Raw genomic sequence first — 16061 nt, 5'->3', positions numbered from 1 at the left:
GTTAAGAAGAAAGCTTTCTCCCTTCAGTTCAGACTTCCTAACCAGATCTCGCAAAATGTCTTTGACCTTGTGCTTCTTTGCTCCTTTATTTCTTAGCTGGGTAAGAAGCCAAGGGCTTAACCTCGGACCATCTCCCGACGCCCTGCAACAAAATACTACGGATGCTGGAAATCTAAAACAATAACGGAAAAATGCTGAAAACAATCAGCAAGTTCAGCAGCATCTGTGGAGAAAGGAAAACATTTTAACGTTTCAGGTACATAACCCTTGGGGTCTGACAAAGGGTCATATTCCTGAAATATCCTTTTTCCACAGATGTTGCCTGACCTGATGAGTTTATCCAGCATTTGTCTGTTTTAGTCTCAGCTCTCTTGTGTCTGGGGATCGGCCAGCTGTGCTTCCAAACAAATCTAACTACCACCCTCCTAGGTGTGAGTTCCTGGCAACGAACCCCAGCTGACTTCAAACGAATAGAGCCATTCCTACAGCTCACATGTAAATGTTTACTGAGCTGTTTTAAACGAACCTCTATTGTCCCAAGGAATCTGGATAAATGCTATGCCTGAAATCTAATCTGCACCCCTAGCACATGGCTGCTCTGTGGATTTAATCCCTTGTGGATGAAATTTAACTTAACAGAAACATTTTAGCATCAATTTCACCCAAATCCTTCCTTAGTCAAATAGTCAAAAATTTCAAACATGACAGTGGCACATCTAAAAGATATTAAAAAAAGGTATTCTGCGTTGACTCAAATAACCGACAGATACCATCAGAAATCTCTTAGTTGGCCAAGCAAATTAAAACGTTATAGATTCTTATTCCACCAGCCTTTTATTTCCTTAGTGTTAACTTCGTTCAATGTTAGCACTCTCACCCGAGTCAGAAAGTCATGGGTTCAAGAATTACTTTAGGACACTAGCACATAATCTAGGCCGATACGAGAGAGTGCTACATTGTCAGAGGTACAGCTTTTTGATGAGACTTTTGGGGAGATTTTCAAGAAGCGCTCAAAATGGGCTCAGAGTTGGTGGAGCAGCCACTGCGCCATGCCTGTTTGTGTCAGCGGCAGGCTCGAGACATTTTGAGACATCATTAACATGCTGCCAATGAGCTGCGGGTGCCAAGAAAATGCCACCCTTCAGCTCTCCAGTTCTGGGAGGACAACAAATCATCCTACTCCCATTTCAAAATTCCCTCCATTCACTACTGCTGAAATACACGATAGCAGCAGTTTCAATGTTAGTTTCCACACATAATCCACATTTAACTAGCAACTTGATGACCCAGACTTTCATCTTTACTAATGTTAATCCTGTAACTGTTCGACAAGTTGGCCTGTAACTTTGGCTGCTCAGCACTCATTTTTCAGGCACTAACTGGCCTAGTGCATTACCAGCCGAAAGTGCGCCACCCGCCATGTCGGGAAAGGAAAAAAAACAGGCATCCAGGGCCCATGGCTGAAACAGGCTTTAGGCACTTTGCATATGCAAATAAGGGGCCCCCACTTTGAGATTGGTTTGTCCTGAGGCAGCCCACACCAGCGCTGGCTACACTCAGTGAAACCAGACTTTAGGACCATCTGCAACCTACAAGGTAAGTTTTTCATATTTACTTTCCTCAATGTGGAGCCCGGAGGATCAGGAGTACTCCCTCTGACCCCACATTGAAAGAAAGCTCGCCATCGCTCTCACTCCCGCCCCCTCCCTCCCCCCCCCCACCCCCCCCACCCCGGCCTCTGACCACTGATCCTTCCCTTCCAGCCTCCTATCCTTCTCCCCCCAGCCTCCAATCACGACCCTCAGCTTCAATTACCTGCGGGCCGCTATGGCACTAACAGCGGCCCGATCTTGGTTTCCTCTTCGTCGGCTGGCTGTTTACCACACGCTGGCTCCATTGCAATGAGACCCGAGGCGCACTATCTGTTGCACCTCAGGTCTCACCATTCAGGCACAGGGAGTGCACCCTGCGACTCCCGCGTGCCCAAAAATGGGTTTGCCTGAATTTCTAGGCCGATATGTTTGTTTAGCACCTGGTAGTTCACAACATGTCTGGATAATGTTATATTTTACCCGCTTAACTCATTATTTCAAAAATCAACCTAAGGAGTAATGTGCCATGTTTTCTCGTGCAATTGTACACGATACCAACCAGTCACTGTCCAACGCGCTTCAGTCTGAATACAGCCCTTATGGTCCAAGATAGACACATTAGGGAGAAAGGAATAGAAGGATATGTTGATGGGATTAGATGAAGAAGGGTGGGAGGAGGCTTGTGTAGAGCATAAACAATGGCATGGACCTGTTGGCCCAAATGGCCTGTTTCTATGCTGTACATTCTACGTAATTCTATGTAATCCTATGTAAGAACAGTGACTTTCTGTTGTCTTAATGCATTGTATTTTGAACCTGCCTGTGGACATGGTCAGATAACTTGCATTTCGAAATCTTGCTCTGGATGACACTTTTGGCAGCAGAAATATTATTGAGAGCAAGCCATTCCACACTTAGAATTTTTCACATGCTCTTATTTGAGTACCCACACGTTAGTTGAATAATGTCAGCTGCCACAAAGCTCGCCGTGTTGTATTTTGCAGTCGGACATAAACCAAGCAAACCGAGTTTCAGATTTTATTACTTTTCCCCATCCAGTGATACATCAGCAGCCCCTCAATACAGTGCTTGAAATGAGGGATAGAACTTGTCCGCAAGCTTGGCAGTGAGTGAATCAAAAGCAGAAATGTTGTGATGAGCAAGGGGAGCAGATTCTGAGTCAATAGCAGGAAAATAAAGTAGGCTGAGATCTACTTTAAAATCTCCTGCTACAGAAATCAAATTGCATTGTTTTCAACAGATCAGTTTCTAATTTTTCCATTTTACTGATTTCATTGCTAGATGCTGCAGTTAGATAAATAAATCTGAATGCAACTGATTTTTCAACAATGCCTTTTGAAGTTATGGCATATGACTATACAAAGGGCCGTAGAGTGCCAAACCACACTGAAGACCAATGTATAGGACCACTGCCGGGCAGAAGCCGTCATTCAACTGAGTTGTCAATCTCAGCCATGCAGGAGTGAGGAGACACCAAACAAACTCAAGTACTTTCCCATGGAGGATGGTGTGTCCACACTGAGCTGGTTTCATTCACCACCTAGCAACCAGCTTGACAGCAGCATTGATAAAGGGCTAAGTTGTGATGACACACCTACGCTCTTGGTAATATTTGGTGCATGGCCTGGGGACACAATTTTATCTACCCACATTAATTTAATGTTTTACTAACCTATAAAACGACATTGTCAGTGTTCTACCATAAACTTAACAGATTCAGAAAGGGATTACTTGTTCAGAGATCAACACTAGGATGAATAGGTGTACTGCTCTAGCGAGTGATCCACTAAAACAAACATATTGCGCCTTCAGTTTGACAAATCAAACAGTACTAAAAACTTTTGTTTGGCAAATGCAACCATTTGGACCTGTTGGGCTGAATGGCCTGTTTCTGTGCTGTACATTCTAATTAATATATAATATATAGTTTTTTTGAGAAACTACCTTAAATATCCGAAATCAAACATTTATTAAACTATTACCAGCACAGAAGCTGTAAAGACATATAGAGCAAGATCTTTCACTTGATGAGTTGCAGACATAGCACACTAGAACATGCACCTAGAATCCGCCCTCTTTAAAATACACTGAAAACTCTTCTAAGGAAAACTGCTACTCAGATTTACTACAAGTCAAAATCTCATCAAGATTACAAGTTACAGTATTCATGCTCTAGTAGTTGTATTTGTGAAGGAGTTTAAATTAAGTGTAAAAGTTAGAAGTGACATTTTCACATTGAAGTATTTTTACATAAAAGAACGTAGCTAGCACTAGAGCTAGCAGTGTGATTTCACACACAGCACAAATAAATCCACACACTGTCTATCCTTCCAGATACTACAATGAAGCATGGGCTTCAAAGTGTGTCAGATTACTCCGAAATAGAGAGCTCTGCCCATATTTCAACAAACATCTTTGAGAACTGAACAATACATGCCTGCACTTATTTTTCTTTCTTCCAGTTTTAGCAAGTCGATTTAAGAATATATATTTTGAAAACGGCTGTTTCTTAAATACTCAATTGAGGCTTTTTGTAAATTACATTTATGTTATAGGGGTTATCTTTCTTTAAAGGCTGTCAAAATAACCCAGTATCTTACATGTTAAAACTCATCCAATTCATACAGTCAAAAAGATTACATTGGTTTGCAGTAACTTGTCCCTTTTTGCATAAGGGCATAACTTAAAAAAGCAGTCAGAAGAATTGCAATTAATTTGTATTAGTTGCTTCACTAAAACTAAAGAGACATTGTTTAAAATAAATTACCTTTTGTTTTTTTCCCCTTCCCTTTACCACGTTTGTCACCTTTCTTTTTTCCTCTGCCCTTTTTCTTGTTTTCAGACATTCTGTGCAGTTGTAAACTAATCCTAACACAGACCCAACAGACTATACAGCATGAAGACTGGCTTAACTTCCTTGACTTTTATGTTTATTCAACACCCACTATTGTACCTCCTACTACTGGATGACGTTTGTTTGAGGCTGACTGGATGGGGGTTTCCCATCCAGCAACCATTAACTAAACAAGCCGCTTTTTTCCCAGTGATTTATTGACTGCATATTGTAAAAGTTTTGGTTAGAGTAGCGATTTTTAGGTACAGAAAGGCTATTCCTCAACATTATTGGAGGAGAATGGGCACACTTTCTTACCTTAGGTTTACCAGAATTGATTTGTTTGCTTTACTTAACTCACCACACTGAAAACAGAAAGTCACACCAATGCTAAATTTTTGCACATTTTTGAAGGTGGTTTTAACCAGTTGAATTAAATTGTATTATCAGAAATCATCATTAACAAAAATACACCAATTGGACATTCTATTATTTTCAATCATTAACCAGTGACATGAGACCACAAAAAGTTGTGCGGAACATCTAACACCTTCCATGCTAATAAAAACTGCTGACAACAGATCTGCGATTTTTGTGAAGAATCAATGTTTATACATACAAGATAATACTGTGGAGTCAATTTTAACACTGGATTTCAGGCGGACGGTCGGGGAGGGGGGATGCGACTGTGAAACGCACTCGATGGCGTAAATAATAAAGCAAATCATATCACCATATACTACGCTTAAATGAAACTGATCCAGCTGCTGTATGCAGTCTTTCTGCATTATGTTGAGTTTTACCAGGGTCCCCATATTTGGCTGGGGCCCCTGGGCACAGGCCCCGTAGGCCCATGTAGTAATCCGTCCCTGGTTCACCCAGCAACGATAAAGAATGCCGATATACGTCCAAGTCAGGATAGTGTGTGACTTAGAGGTAAACCTGGAGGTTGTGGTGTTCCCATGCATTGGGTGGTGAAGGTCGCGGGTTTGGGGTGCGCTGACGAAGAAGCCTTGGCGGGATTGGCACCTCGTGTGGGTTAGACAGTGAGTTATAGGGGTCTACACGTAGTGACGCATCCAACATGAGTGAGCAGGAACAGGTAGCGGTGGTAGGGGCAGCCCAGGAGACAGCGCACTGGAAGGAGAGATCCTCTCTCAGCTCTGCTGAGCAGGAAAGAGATGAGGACATCAGGGCCCAGCCCATGAAAAGAAAACTGCTAGCCTCTCACAAGCAGTTATATTAGGTATTGGAAGGCTTGCCAAGGAGTTTCAGCACCATGGTTGAAAGTATGGAGGAGTCCACTTCCAGCTTGTGTGGTGTCATTTCACACGCATCACCACTCTGCAATCTCCTTAGCGAGTGTGGCCACCTCCAGGGACACTGTAATTGGGCCATCACAACAGGAGTCAGTGTCGCCTGCCTTTGCAGCTTCGGTTACCATCCAGACTCTGGGCTCCATCTCAGAGAGGCTGGTAGAACAAATAGATAAGGGCTTTCAAGATGTCACTCATTTCCTTTTTTTTTTATTCGTTCACGGGATGTGGGCGTCGCTGGCGAGGCCAGCATTTATTGCCCATCCCTAATTGCCCTCGAGAAGGTGGTGGTGAGCCGCCTTCTTGAACCGCTGCAGTCCGTGTGGTGACGGTTCTCCCACAGTGCTGTTAGGAAGGGAGTTCCAGGATTTTGACCCAGCGACGATGAAGGAACGGCGATATATTTCCAAGTCGGGATGGTGTGTGACTTGGAGGGGAACGTGCAGGTGGTGTTGTTCCCATGTGCCTGCTGCTCTTGTCCTTCTAGGTGGTAGAGGTCGCGGGTTTGGGAGGTGCTGTCGAAGAAGCCTTGGCGAGTTGCTGCAGTGCATCCTGTGGATGGTACACACTGCAGCCACAGTGCGCCGGTGGTGAAGGGAGTAAATGTTTAGGGTGATGGATGGGGTGCCAATCAAGCGGGCTGCTTTATCTTGGATGGTGTCGAGCTTCTTGAGTGTTGTTGGAGCTGCACTCATCCAGGCAAGTGGAGAGTATTCCATCACACTCCTGACTTGTGCCTTGTAGATGGTGGAAAGGCTTTGGGGAGTCAGGAGGTGAGTCCCGGGGATGAGGGGGCGGACATATGAGGAGAGGTTGAGTAGATTGGGACTCTACTCATTGGAGTTCAGAAGAATGAGAGGCGATCTTATTGAAACATATAAGATTGTGAAGGGTCTTGATCGGGTGGATGCAGTAAGGATGTTCCCAAAGATGGGTGAAACTAGAACTAGGGGGCATAATCTTAGAATAAGGGGCTGCTCTTTCAAAACTGAGATGAGGAGAAACTTCTTCACTCAGAGGGTGGTAGGTCTGTGGAATTTGCTGCCCCAGGAAGCTGTGGAAGCTACATCATTAGATAAATTTAAAACAGAAATAGACAGTTTCCTAGAAGTAAAGGGAATTAGGGGTTATGGGGAGCGGGCAGGAAATTGGACATGAAGCTGAGTTCGGATCGGTCAATGCCCTGTGGGTGGCGGAGAGGGCCCAGGGGCTATGTGGCCGGGTCCTGCTCCGACTTCTTGTGTTCTTTAGATTTGTGGTTGGGATCAGATCAGCCATGATCTTATTGAATGGCGGAGCAGGCTCGAGGGGCCGATTGGCCTACTCCTGCTCCAATTTCTTATGTTCTTATGTTCTTATGTTCTTAGAACACCCAGCCTCTGACCTGCTCTCATAGCCACAGTATTTATATGGCTGGTCCAGTTCAGTTTCTGGTCAATGGTGACCCCCAGGATGTTGATGGTGGGGGATTCGGCGATGGTAATGCCGTTGAATGTCAAGGGGAGGTGGTTAGACTTTCTCTTGTTGGAGATGGTCATTGCCTGGCACTGATCTGGCGCGAATGTTACTTGCCACTTATCAGCCCAAGCCTGGATGTTGTCCAGGTCTTGCTGCATGGGGGCTCGGACTGCTTCATTATCTGAGGGGTTGCGAATGGAACTGAACACTGTGCAGTCATCAGCGAACATCCCCATTTCTGACCTTATGATGGAGGGAAGGTCATTGATGAAGCAGCTGAAGATGGTTGGGCCCAGGACACTGCCCTGAGGAACTCCTGCAGCAATGCCCTGGGGCTGAGCTGATTGGCCTCCAACAACCACTACCATCTTCCTTTGTGCTAGGTATGACTCCAGCCACTGGAGAGTTTTCCCCCTGATTCCCATTGACTTCAATTTTACAAGGGCTCCTTGGTGCCACACTCGGTCAAATGCTGCCTTGATGTCAAGGGCAGTCACTCTCACCTCACCTCTGGAATTCAGCTCTTTTGTCCATGTTTGGACCAAGGCTGTAATGAGGTCTGGAGACGAGTGGTCCTGGCGGAACCCAAACTGAGCATCGGTGAGCAGGTTATTGGTGAGTGAGTGCCGCTTGATAGCACTGTCAACGACACCTTCCATCACTTTGCTGATGATTGAGAGTAGACTGATGGGGCGGTAATTGGCCGGATTGGATTTGTCCTGCTTTTTGTGGACAGGACAAACCTGGGCAATTTTCCACATTGTCGGGTAGATGCCAGTGTTGTAGCTGTACTGGAACAGCTTGGCTAGAGGCGCAGCTAGTTCTGGAGCACAAGTCTTCAGCACTACAGCTGGGATGTTGTCAGGGCCCATAGCCTTTGCTGTATCCAGTGCACTCAGCCGTTTCTTGATATCACGTGGAGTGAATCGAATTGGCCGAAGACTGGCTTCCGTGATGGTGGGGATATCTGGAGGAGGCTGAGATGGATCATCCACTCGGCACTTCTGGCTGAAGATGGTTGCAAACGCTTCAGCCTTGTCTTTTGCAGTCACGTGCTGGACTCCGCCATCATTGAGAATGGGGATGTTTGCAGAGCCTCCTCCTCCCGTTAGTTGTTTAATTGTCCACCACCATTCATGACTGGATGTGGCAGGACTGCAGAGCTTTGATCTGATCCGTTGGTTGTGGGATCGCTTAGCTCCGTCTATAGCATGTTGCTTCCGCTGTTTAGCATGCATGTAGTCCTGAGTTGTAGCTTCACCAGGTTGGTACCTCATTTTTAGGTACGCCTGGTGCTGCTCCTGGCATGCTCTTCTACACTCCTCATTGAACCAGGGTTGATCCCCTGGCTTGTTGGTAATGGTACAGTGAGGAATATGCCGGGCCATGAGGTTACAGATTGTGGTGGAATACAATTCTGCTGCTGCTGATGGCCCACAGCGCCTCATGGATGCCCAATTTTGAGCTGCTAGATCCGTTCTGAATCTATCCCATTCAGCACGGTGGTAGTGCCACACAACACGTTGGATGGTGTCCTCAGTGCGAAGACGGGACTTCATCTCCACGAGGACTGTGCGGTGGTCACTCCTACCAATACTGTCATGGACAGATGCATTTGCGACAGGGAGATTGGTGAGGACAAGGTCAAGTAAGTTTTTCCCTCGTGTTGGTTCGCTCACCACCTGCCGCAGGACCAGTCTAGTAGCTATGTCCTTCAGGACTCGGCCAGCTCGGTCAGTAGTGGTGCTACCGAGCCACTCTTGGTGATGGACATTGAAGTCCCCCAACCAGAGTACATTTTGTGCCCTTGCTACCCTCAGTGCTTCCTCCAAGTGGTGCTCAACATGGAGGAGGACTGATTCATCAGCTGAGGGAGGACGGTAGGTGGTAATCAGCAGGAGGTTTCCTTGCCCATGTTTGACCTGATGCCATGAGATTTCATGGGGTCCAGAGTCAATGTTGAGGACTCCCAGGGCCACTCCCTCCTGACTGTATATCACTGTACCGCCACCTCTGGTGGGTCTGTCCTGCCGGTGGGACAGGACATACCCAGGGATGGTGATGGAAGAGTCTGGGACGTTGGCTGAAAGATATGATTCTGTAAGTATGGCTATGTCAGGCTGTTGCTTGACTAGTCTGTGGGACAGCTCTCCCAATTTTGGCACAAGTCCCCAGATGTTAGTAAGGAGGACCTTGCAGGGTCGACTGGGCTTGGTGTTTTGCCATTGTCGTGTCCGGTGCCTAGTGGTCCGTCCGGTTTTATTCTTATTATGACTTTTCGTAGCGAGATTTTACAACTGAGTGGCTTGCTAGGCCATTTCAGAGGGCAATTAAGAATCAACCACATTGCTGTGGGTCTGGAGTCACATATAGGCCAGACCGGGTAAGGACGGCAGGTTTCCTTCCCTAAAGGACATTAGTGAACCAGATGGGTTTTTACGACAATCCGGTAGTTTCATGGCCATCATCACTGATACTAGTATTTTAATTCCAGATTTTTATTTAATTAATTGAATTAAATTAATTAATTGAATTTAAATTCGCCAGCTGCCGTGGCGGGATTTGAACTCATGACTCTGGATTTTAGTCCAGGCCTCTGGATTAGCCCAGTAACATAACCACTATGCTACCGTATCCTGTAATGGGCTGTCCCACAGATCAGTATGACAGATCAGCCACAGCCCCACGGGAGTGGCAGCGGCATTATTGGGGTGGTCGGTTTCACGAAGTCTGCATGTTTGCTCCCTCAACATCACCTCAATCAATATCCACTCTGGTGCCACAAAGCCAGCTGGGACGGAGTGCCCTGGCATCAGCTATGGTGCTGCAGCCTGAAGCCAGGCCCTCACAGTTTCCAGCACCCAGAAGTTGCCAGCCATGAGCATCTCCAGCAGCTTTCCACCAGCGTGGCTGAAGCCATTGGGGGAGCACCTCATAATATCAGTAAATTTAGTAAACCTTCTTTTAAGAAAGGCACGATGGGTTGAGTTGCCATTAAATTAATCACCTTCATCACATTTGGCACTTTGATCTGCAGTGCCTTTTCATAGCTTCTGATTCTATATTGTCAGTATGCCATTGATACAGAAGCTGGCTGAATTGTTTCAATATTCTTTAATGCAGGATTAAGGAAGTGGTGAAGCGATAACAAGGTCTGTCTAGCTGCAATGCTTTGTGCTCGCCCTCCTTCTTCTGCTTCTCCCTCCCCATAATCCAATTTTTCCTTGTCAGATAATGACTCACCCTGTTGGTCTGCCTTCTCCGCCTGCAATCCCCTCTGTATTGCCGTGTTGTTCAACATGCAGCTCACTACAGTGATGCAACAGACTTTATGTGGGGTATATTGTTGAGACACCCTATACAGGCACCTGAATCTTTGTTTCAATAGCCCAGTAGTGTGCTCAATGATGTTCCTAGTGGTCTCATGGCTGTGATTGTACTAAAGCTGTTCAGGCGTGGAGGGGTTGCAGAGGGGTGTCATCTGCTATGTAAGCGGAGGGTAGGCCTTGATCCCAAGCAGCCATCCTCTTACTTTCCTGGAAAAGTGGATTAGTGGGGGAATGAATGAGTGTCGCAAGATGAATGTTGTGATAGCTGCCTGCGAAACTGGCACAGACTTGTAAGATCCTTCTGCGGTAATCACACAGCAGCTGAACGTTAACTGAATGAAAGCTATTCCTGCTGACGAAAGCTGCTGGCTCATCTTCCTGTGCCTTGATGGATACATGAGTGTAGTCTACAATGTCCTGGATACAAGGGAAGCCGGCCACGGCTGAAAATCTAATTTTGAGTGCTAGCATTCTCGGGAAAGGTGATGTATTGGTTGGCCCCGACAAATAGGGCATTGGTGACCTGCTCGATACAGTTGTGTACGACAGACTGGGAGATGCGGGTGACATTCCCTGCAACAGCCTGGAAAGAACCCGAGGCAAAAAGGTTAAGGGCGGTGGTGTGTTTGACAGCTACTGGCAAAACACGGCCCCTTGTCCTCACCTTCCACCCCACCAGCCTCCACATTCAATGTATCATCCTCCATCATTTCCGCCACTTCCAGCACAATGCCACCACCAAACACATCTTCCCCTCCCCTTTCAGCATTCCGAAGGGACCGTTCCCTCCGCAACACCCTGGTCCACTCTTCCATCACCCCCAACACCAATCCCTTTCCCACAGGACCTTCCTGGACAAGCGCGGGAGATGCAATACCTGACCTTTCACCTCCTCCCTTCCCACCATCCAGGGTCCCAAACATTCATTCCAGGTGAATCATCAATTTACTTGTTGTACTTTCAATTTAGTATACTGTATTCGTTGATCACGATGTGGTCTCCTCTACATTGAGGATACCAAACGCAGATTGGGTGACCACTTTGCTGAACACCTCCATTCAGTTCAGAAACGTGGCCCTGACCTTTCAGTTCCTTGATGTGGAGATGCCGGTGATGGACTGGGGTTGACAATTGTAAACAATTTTACAACACCAAGTTATAGTCCAACAATTTTATTTTAAAATTCACAAGCTTTCGGAGGCTTCCTCCTTCCTCAGGTGAATGTCAAGAAATCCTCGAACCTCTCGCATTTATAAATCACAGAACAATACCTGGTGATTACAGATAGTCTTTTCAACTGCCCGTTGCCAAGGCAACCAAAGTGTTCAGACAGATAGGTGTTACCTACAGGGCCACCAAATATACAAACGGCCAGAACAAAAAAAAACAGAGTGAGAGGCAGAAACATAGAAACATCCGGAAGGAAAAGACAGCAATTGACCCGTTATATTAAAAACAGATAACTTTTGTTCGCTGGTGGGGTTACGTGTAGCGTGACATGAACCCAAGATCCCGGTTGAGGCCGTCCTCATGGGTGCGGAACTTGGCTATCAATTTCTGCTCGACGATTTTGCGTTGTCATGTGTCTCGAAGGCCGCCTTGGAGAACGCTTACCCGAAGGTCGGTGGCTGAATGTCCTTGACTGCTGAAGTGTTCCCCGACTGGGAGGGAACCCTCCTGTCTGGCGATTGTTGCGCGGTGTCCGTTCATCCGTTGTCGCAGCGTCTCGCCAATGTACCATGCTTTGGGGCATCCTTTCCTGCAACGTATGAGGTAGACAACGTTGGCCGAGTCACAGGAGTATGAACCATGCACCTGGTGGGTGGTGTCCTCTCGTGTGATGGTGGTATCTGTGTCGATGATCTGGCATGTCTTGCAGAGGTTACCGTGGCAGGGTTGTGTGGTGTCGTGGACGCTGTTCTCCTGAAAGCTGGGTAATTTGCTGCGAACGATGGTCTGTCTGAGGTTGGGTGGCTGTTTAAAGGCGAGTAGTGGAGGTGTGTGGATGGCCATAGCGAGGTGTTCGTCGTCATTGATGACATGTTGAAGGCTTCAGTTCCTTGCCATTTTATTTCTCCGCCCTGCTCCCACTCTGACCTCTCTGTCCTCAGCCTTCTACATTGTTCCAATGAAGCTCAACGGAAGCTCGAGGAACAGCACCTCATCTTTCGATTAGGCACTTTACAACCTGCCAGACTCAACACTGATTTCAATAACTTCAGATCATAACCACTGCTCCCATTTTTTTGGACAGGAAGTGCTGGTTATGGTTCTGCCATTGACATTTACAACTTCTCGAGACTCATCTTTTGTTTCTTTACTTGTCCCATTGCTACCCCAACTTGCCTTGCATCATCATCCCCTTTGCTATTTAATCACTCCTGACCTCCACCCTGTCACAGACCTTCCCTTTTGTTCTTTCCTCCCCTCCCCTTCCTCCCCACCACCCTCCCCCCACCCCCCCCCCTCACCCTTTCCTTGGCTCTGTACTTGCTTAAAAACTGTTAAATCTTTAACTTTTCAGTTCTGACGAAAGGTCATCGACCCGAAACGTTAATTCTGTTTCTTTCTCCACAGATGCTGCCGGACTTGCTGATTATTTCCAGCATTTTCTGTTTTTATATAGGTTCAGTTATTGAGTTTTAACCATCATTGAGTCCTTTCTGTGGTATGATAAATTCTTACAGGGTTTCCTCAGAAGCCCTTTAAGGTATTGGGACAGTGAAGCGTTACAGCTATAATAAGGAAATTGTAGATTGCTACGTAATTTGAAATGTAAATTGCATTACTGTTCATTTAAAGTGGACAATTTATAAAGCTATTGAAAACCACCACATTTTAATTCTCTGTGATTAACCCAAACAAACAGTGCTATAACTCTTTACAGAACTTCTTACAAAGCTGTAGCACTATGTTTTTCAGATCCGAAAAAGCCATTGTTTGAAACTTACAATTCTTTTATTCAGATACAAAACAAATAATGCTGCTCAAGCCATCCATTCAATTCAAGCTAATTGTTATCTGGAATAGGTTCTGGGGAAAACTGACCAAATCGACAGGCCAAAGACAAGTATTTACAAAGAATACTTTGCTGATAGGGTGAGATGAAGAGGGGTGGGAGGAGGCTTGTGTAGAGCATGGACTAGTTGGGCTGTGCTGTACATTCTATGTAATAAAGATACAGATGAATTATGAAATCTCCATTTAATTACAAACTGTTAAATACAAATTCGCAAGTTTTTAACATGTATTATTAAGAGACAAAGTAAGTAAACATGAGCATGACACAACAAAGATCTTCTAATCACAGACAAGAACTGCATGGATAATAGAGGTGGATTAGGAGGATTTGTTGATTAAATACCAGTGACCTTCATGTGATCCACTTTCGAACAGTTTTGATAACTGGAATTAAAAAGACATACTTAAGTGATCTGATTAAAAGATGGACGTAAACAACATTTGTGCCAAACTTTCCCCTTACCAATGTCGATACTGTAACCTTCTCTAACCATATACGAATAATAGACGCTAATTAAATTAGAGTTTTGTGAGAAAACATCTCTTACTGAAGGCAGGTGCATGCGTGGATGTGTATGTTTGTGCGGAATGTTAATCGCAGGTATAGAAAAGCCACAGAACCACATTACTGTCCCCTAACCTTGAGTGCATCGATAGAAATGAACAAGAGATAATTAATCCTTTCAACAAGACAAATTTATTCATGCCAAAACTTTCAATAAAATCCTACGGCCAACTGCCTGTGAAGCAATCATTTGAATGTTGCTTTTCATTTATTTACATTGTTAAAAGGTACACATGGTGTTCATTTTACATTCACAGAATCAGATAAATCACTCAAAGGTTGTTTGTCATCCAGTGAACATTCCGTTAAAGCTTTAAATATAGGTCTGTACTAGGAAAAGGTTTTGATAAATGCACTGGACTAGAATTTTACGCATACAATGCTTTGTTTGTCAAAGGGCCAAGTATTAGAATTTTTTTATAATCTAATTAACCTTAAACCTATTTTTTAAAGTCATGAATGGACTGGTACTTGCTTCCGTGACTAAGTAAACCCCAAAAAACACACACCTCTTTTCCTATTATAAGATTACAGGTGGCTCAGACTCATGCCTAAACTAGTTACCATAACAGAGTTTAATGGGAGAATATGGCTGTATGCAGAAAGGGTATGTATTTTTTAAAAAATCACACCTTTTTGTGCATCAAAGTCAACAGACACACTATAAGGGATATAATTAAGAGTTAAAGGGACATAATCTGATTTATGTTGCTCATCATAAAACAATATTTTATCAGCACAGAAACTGTCAGTATTCATGGCAAGGCATCCACTGGCAAGTTAAAATCAAAGACTTGGCCTTCCATGTAAAAAATGCTTCCACCCTTAAAAAGCAAGCAAGGACATGCGTGCGGATGTATTTGTACTTTCAAGCTGCTTATTAACTTCTCCCACTGCTGAACTTTGCCCAATCACAAAGAATTTCAATTTAACTGTGTACAGATACTAATGCTCAGTGTAGGTGGCAACAGAAACTTGATAATAGGTTTCAGCACAGTTCTCACACTCTGAAAAGTTCAGTTCTTACAATAGCAAATAAATGACTTTTACCTGAAACATCATCTTTATTGTTAAAAAAAATAGGAAACTAAAACTCTTGTAATGATCCATAGATACAAAGAGAATTGGACCATGCCTGACATCTGACTGAAACTATTTATTTGTTGCTACAAGAAGGCACTATCGTGATTTCAAGAAAACAAAAACTTTGCCAAGTAACCCGAACAGAAATAAATGACATGCATTTTCTACACTGGTGATTTTTTTTTATCAGATCCTATCAATGTGAAATTTTTCAGCCCTTTACTTTCAATGTGAAGCTACTTGTTATCTACTTTATTGAAAGATCTGTTTTAAAAATATCACTCACATGCATCCATCCTCCAATCCATTTTTAGAACCTTTTATGTCAGGACTTGAAAATAAAGCACAGATTGAGTGCTTTGTTCTTTATAAGCTGAAAGTCAGGTTATACAGTTAGACACAGGTTAAACATAGTTCATTTGCAGTCCGAAGCACTGCTCAATTTTGATATGCTTATACATTGCCATGCCAAAAACAAAAATTGAATTGCAAGTCAAAATGTTGCTTTTCAAATGCAAAAGCACACCCTCAGTTTAAATTATTTATAACTTTTTAGGTAAAATATGTACTAGAAAAATTCAAAATTTCATAATGAAAAAGAATTTGTAACAACTTGATATTACATAATGATTAGGTTACCTACATTACCAAGGCCATAGCTCCTAACTGTAACATTGGCCCAGATTTTCCCGTAACAGCAAGATTGGTGACAAACACGGTGTATCTCGCCGTCTAGCACGCTAATCTCGCTGTTGCTAACTTGCTCCAAATTTTGCTGGTTTTCTACTTAGAATACGCGGCAGCGAGCATTGCGGCAAATCGGGCACTCAGCGCCGATCTAAT

The 16061-nt window shown here is 44.4% G+C and overlaps 1 protein-coding gene across 2 annotated transcripts in view; it reads right to left on the bottom strand.

Annotated features, from left to right (window-relative positions):
• Positions 1-16061, bottom strand: part of LOC137332456 (pro-neuregulin-2, membrane-bound isoform-like) — a 563304-nt gene that overhangs the window by 112543 nt on the left and 434700 nt on the right. The window contains exon 1 of one of the 2 annotated variants that reach the window (XM_067996314.1): positions 4381-4486. The exons of the other annotated variant lie outside the window; for it this stretch is intronic. Coding sequence (XP_067852415.1) covers positions 4381-4459 — 79 coding nt within the window. The 5' untranslated portion in view covers positions 4460-4486. Of the gene's footprint in view, positions 1-4380; positions 4487-16061 lie in introns of those variants that run through there. 2 annotated transcript variants of the gene reach the window in all.

This window comes from Heptranchias perlo, chromosome 14 (genome assembly GCF_035084215.1).
Source record: "Heptranchias perlo isolate sHepPer1 chromosome 14, sHepPer1.hap1, whole genome shotgun sequence".
Classification (NCBI taxonomy): domain Eukaryota; kingdom Metazoa; phylum Chordata; class Chondrichthyes; order Hexanchiformes; family Hexanchidae; genus Heptranchias; species Heptranchias perlo.
Note: the sequence above shows the minus strand (reverse complement) of the source record. Positions and strands in the feature narration are given on the sequence as shown.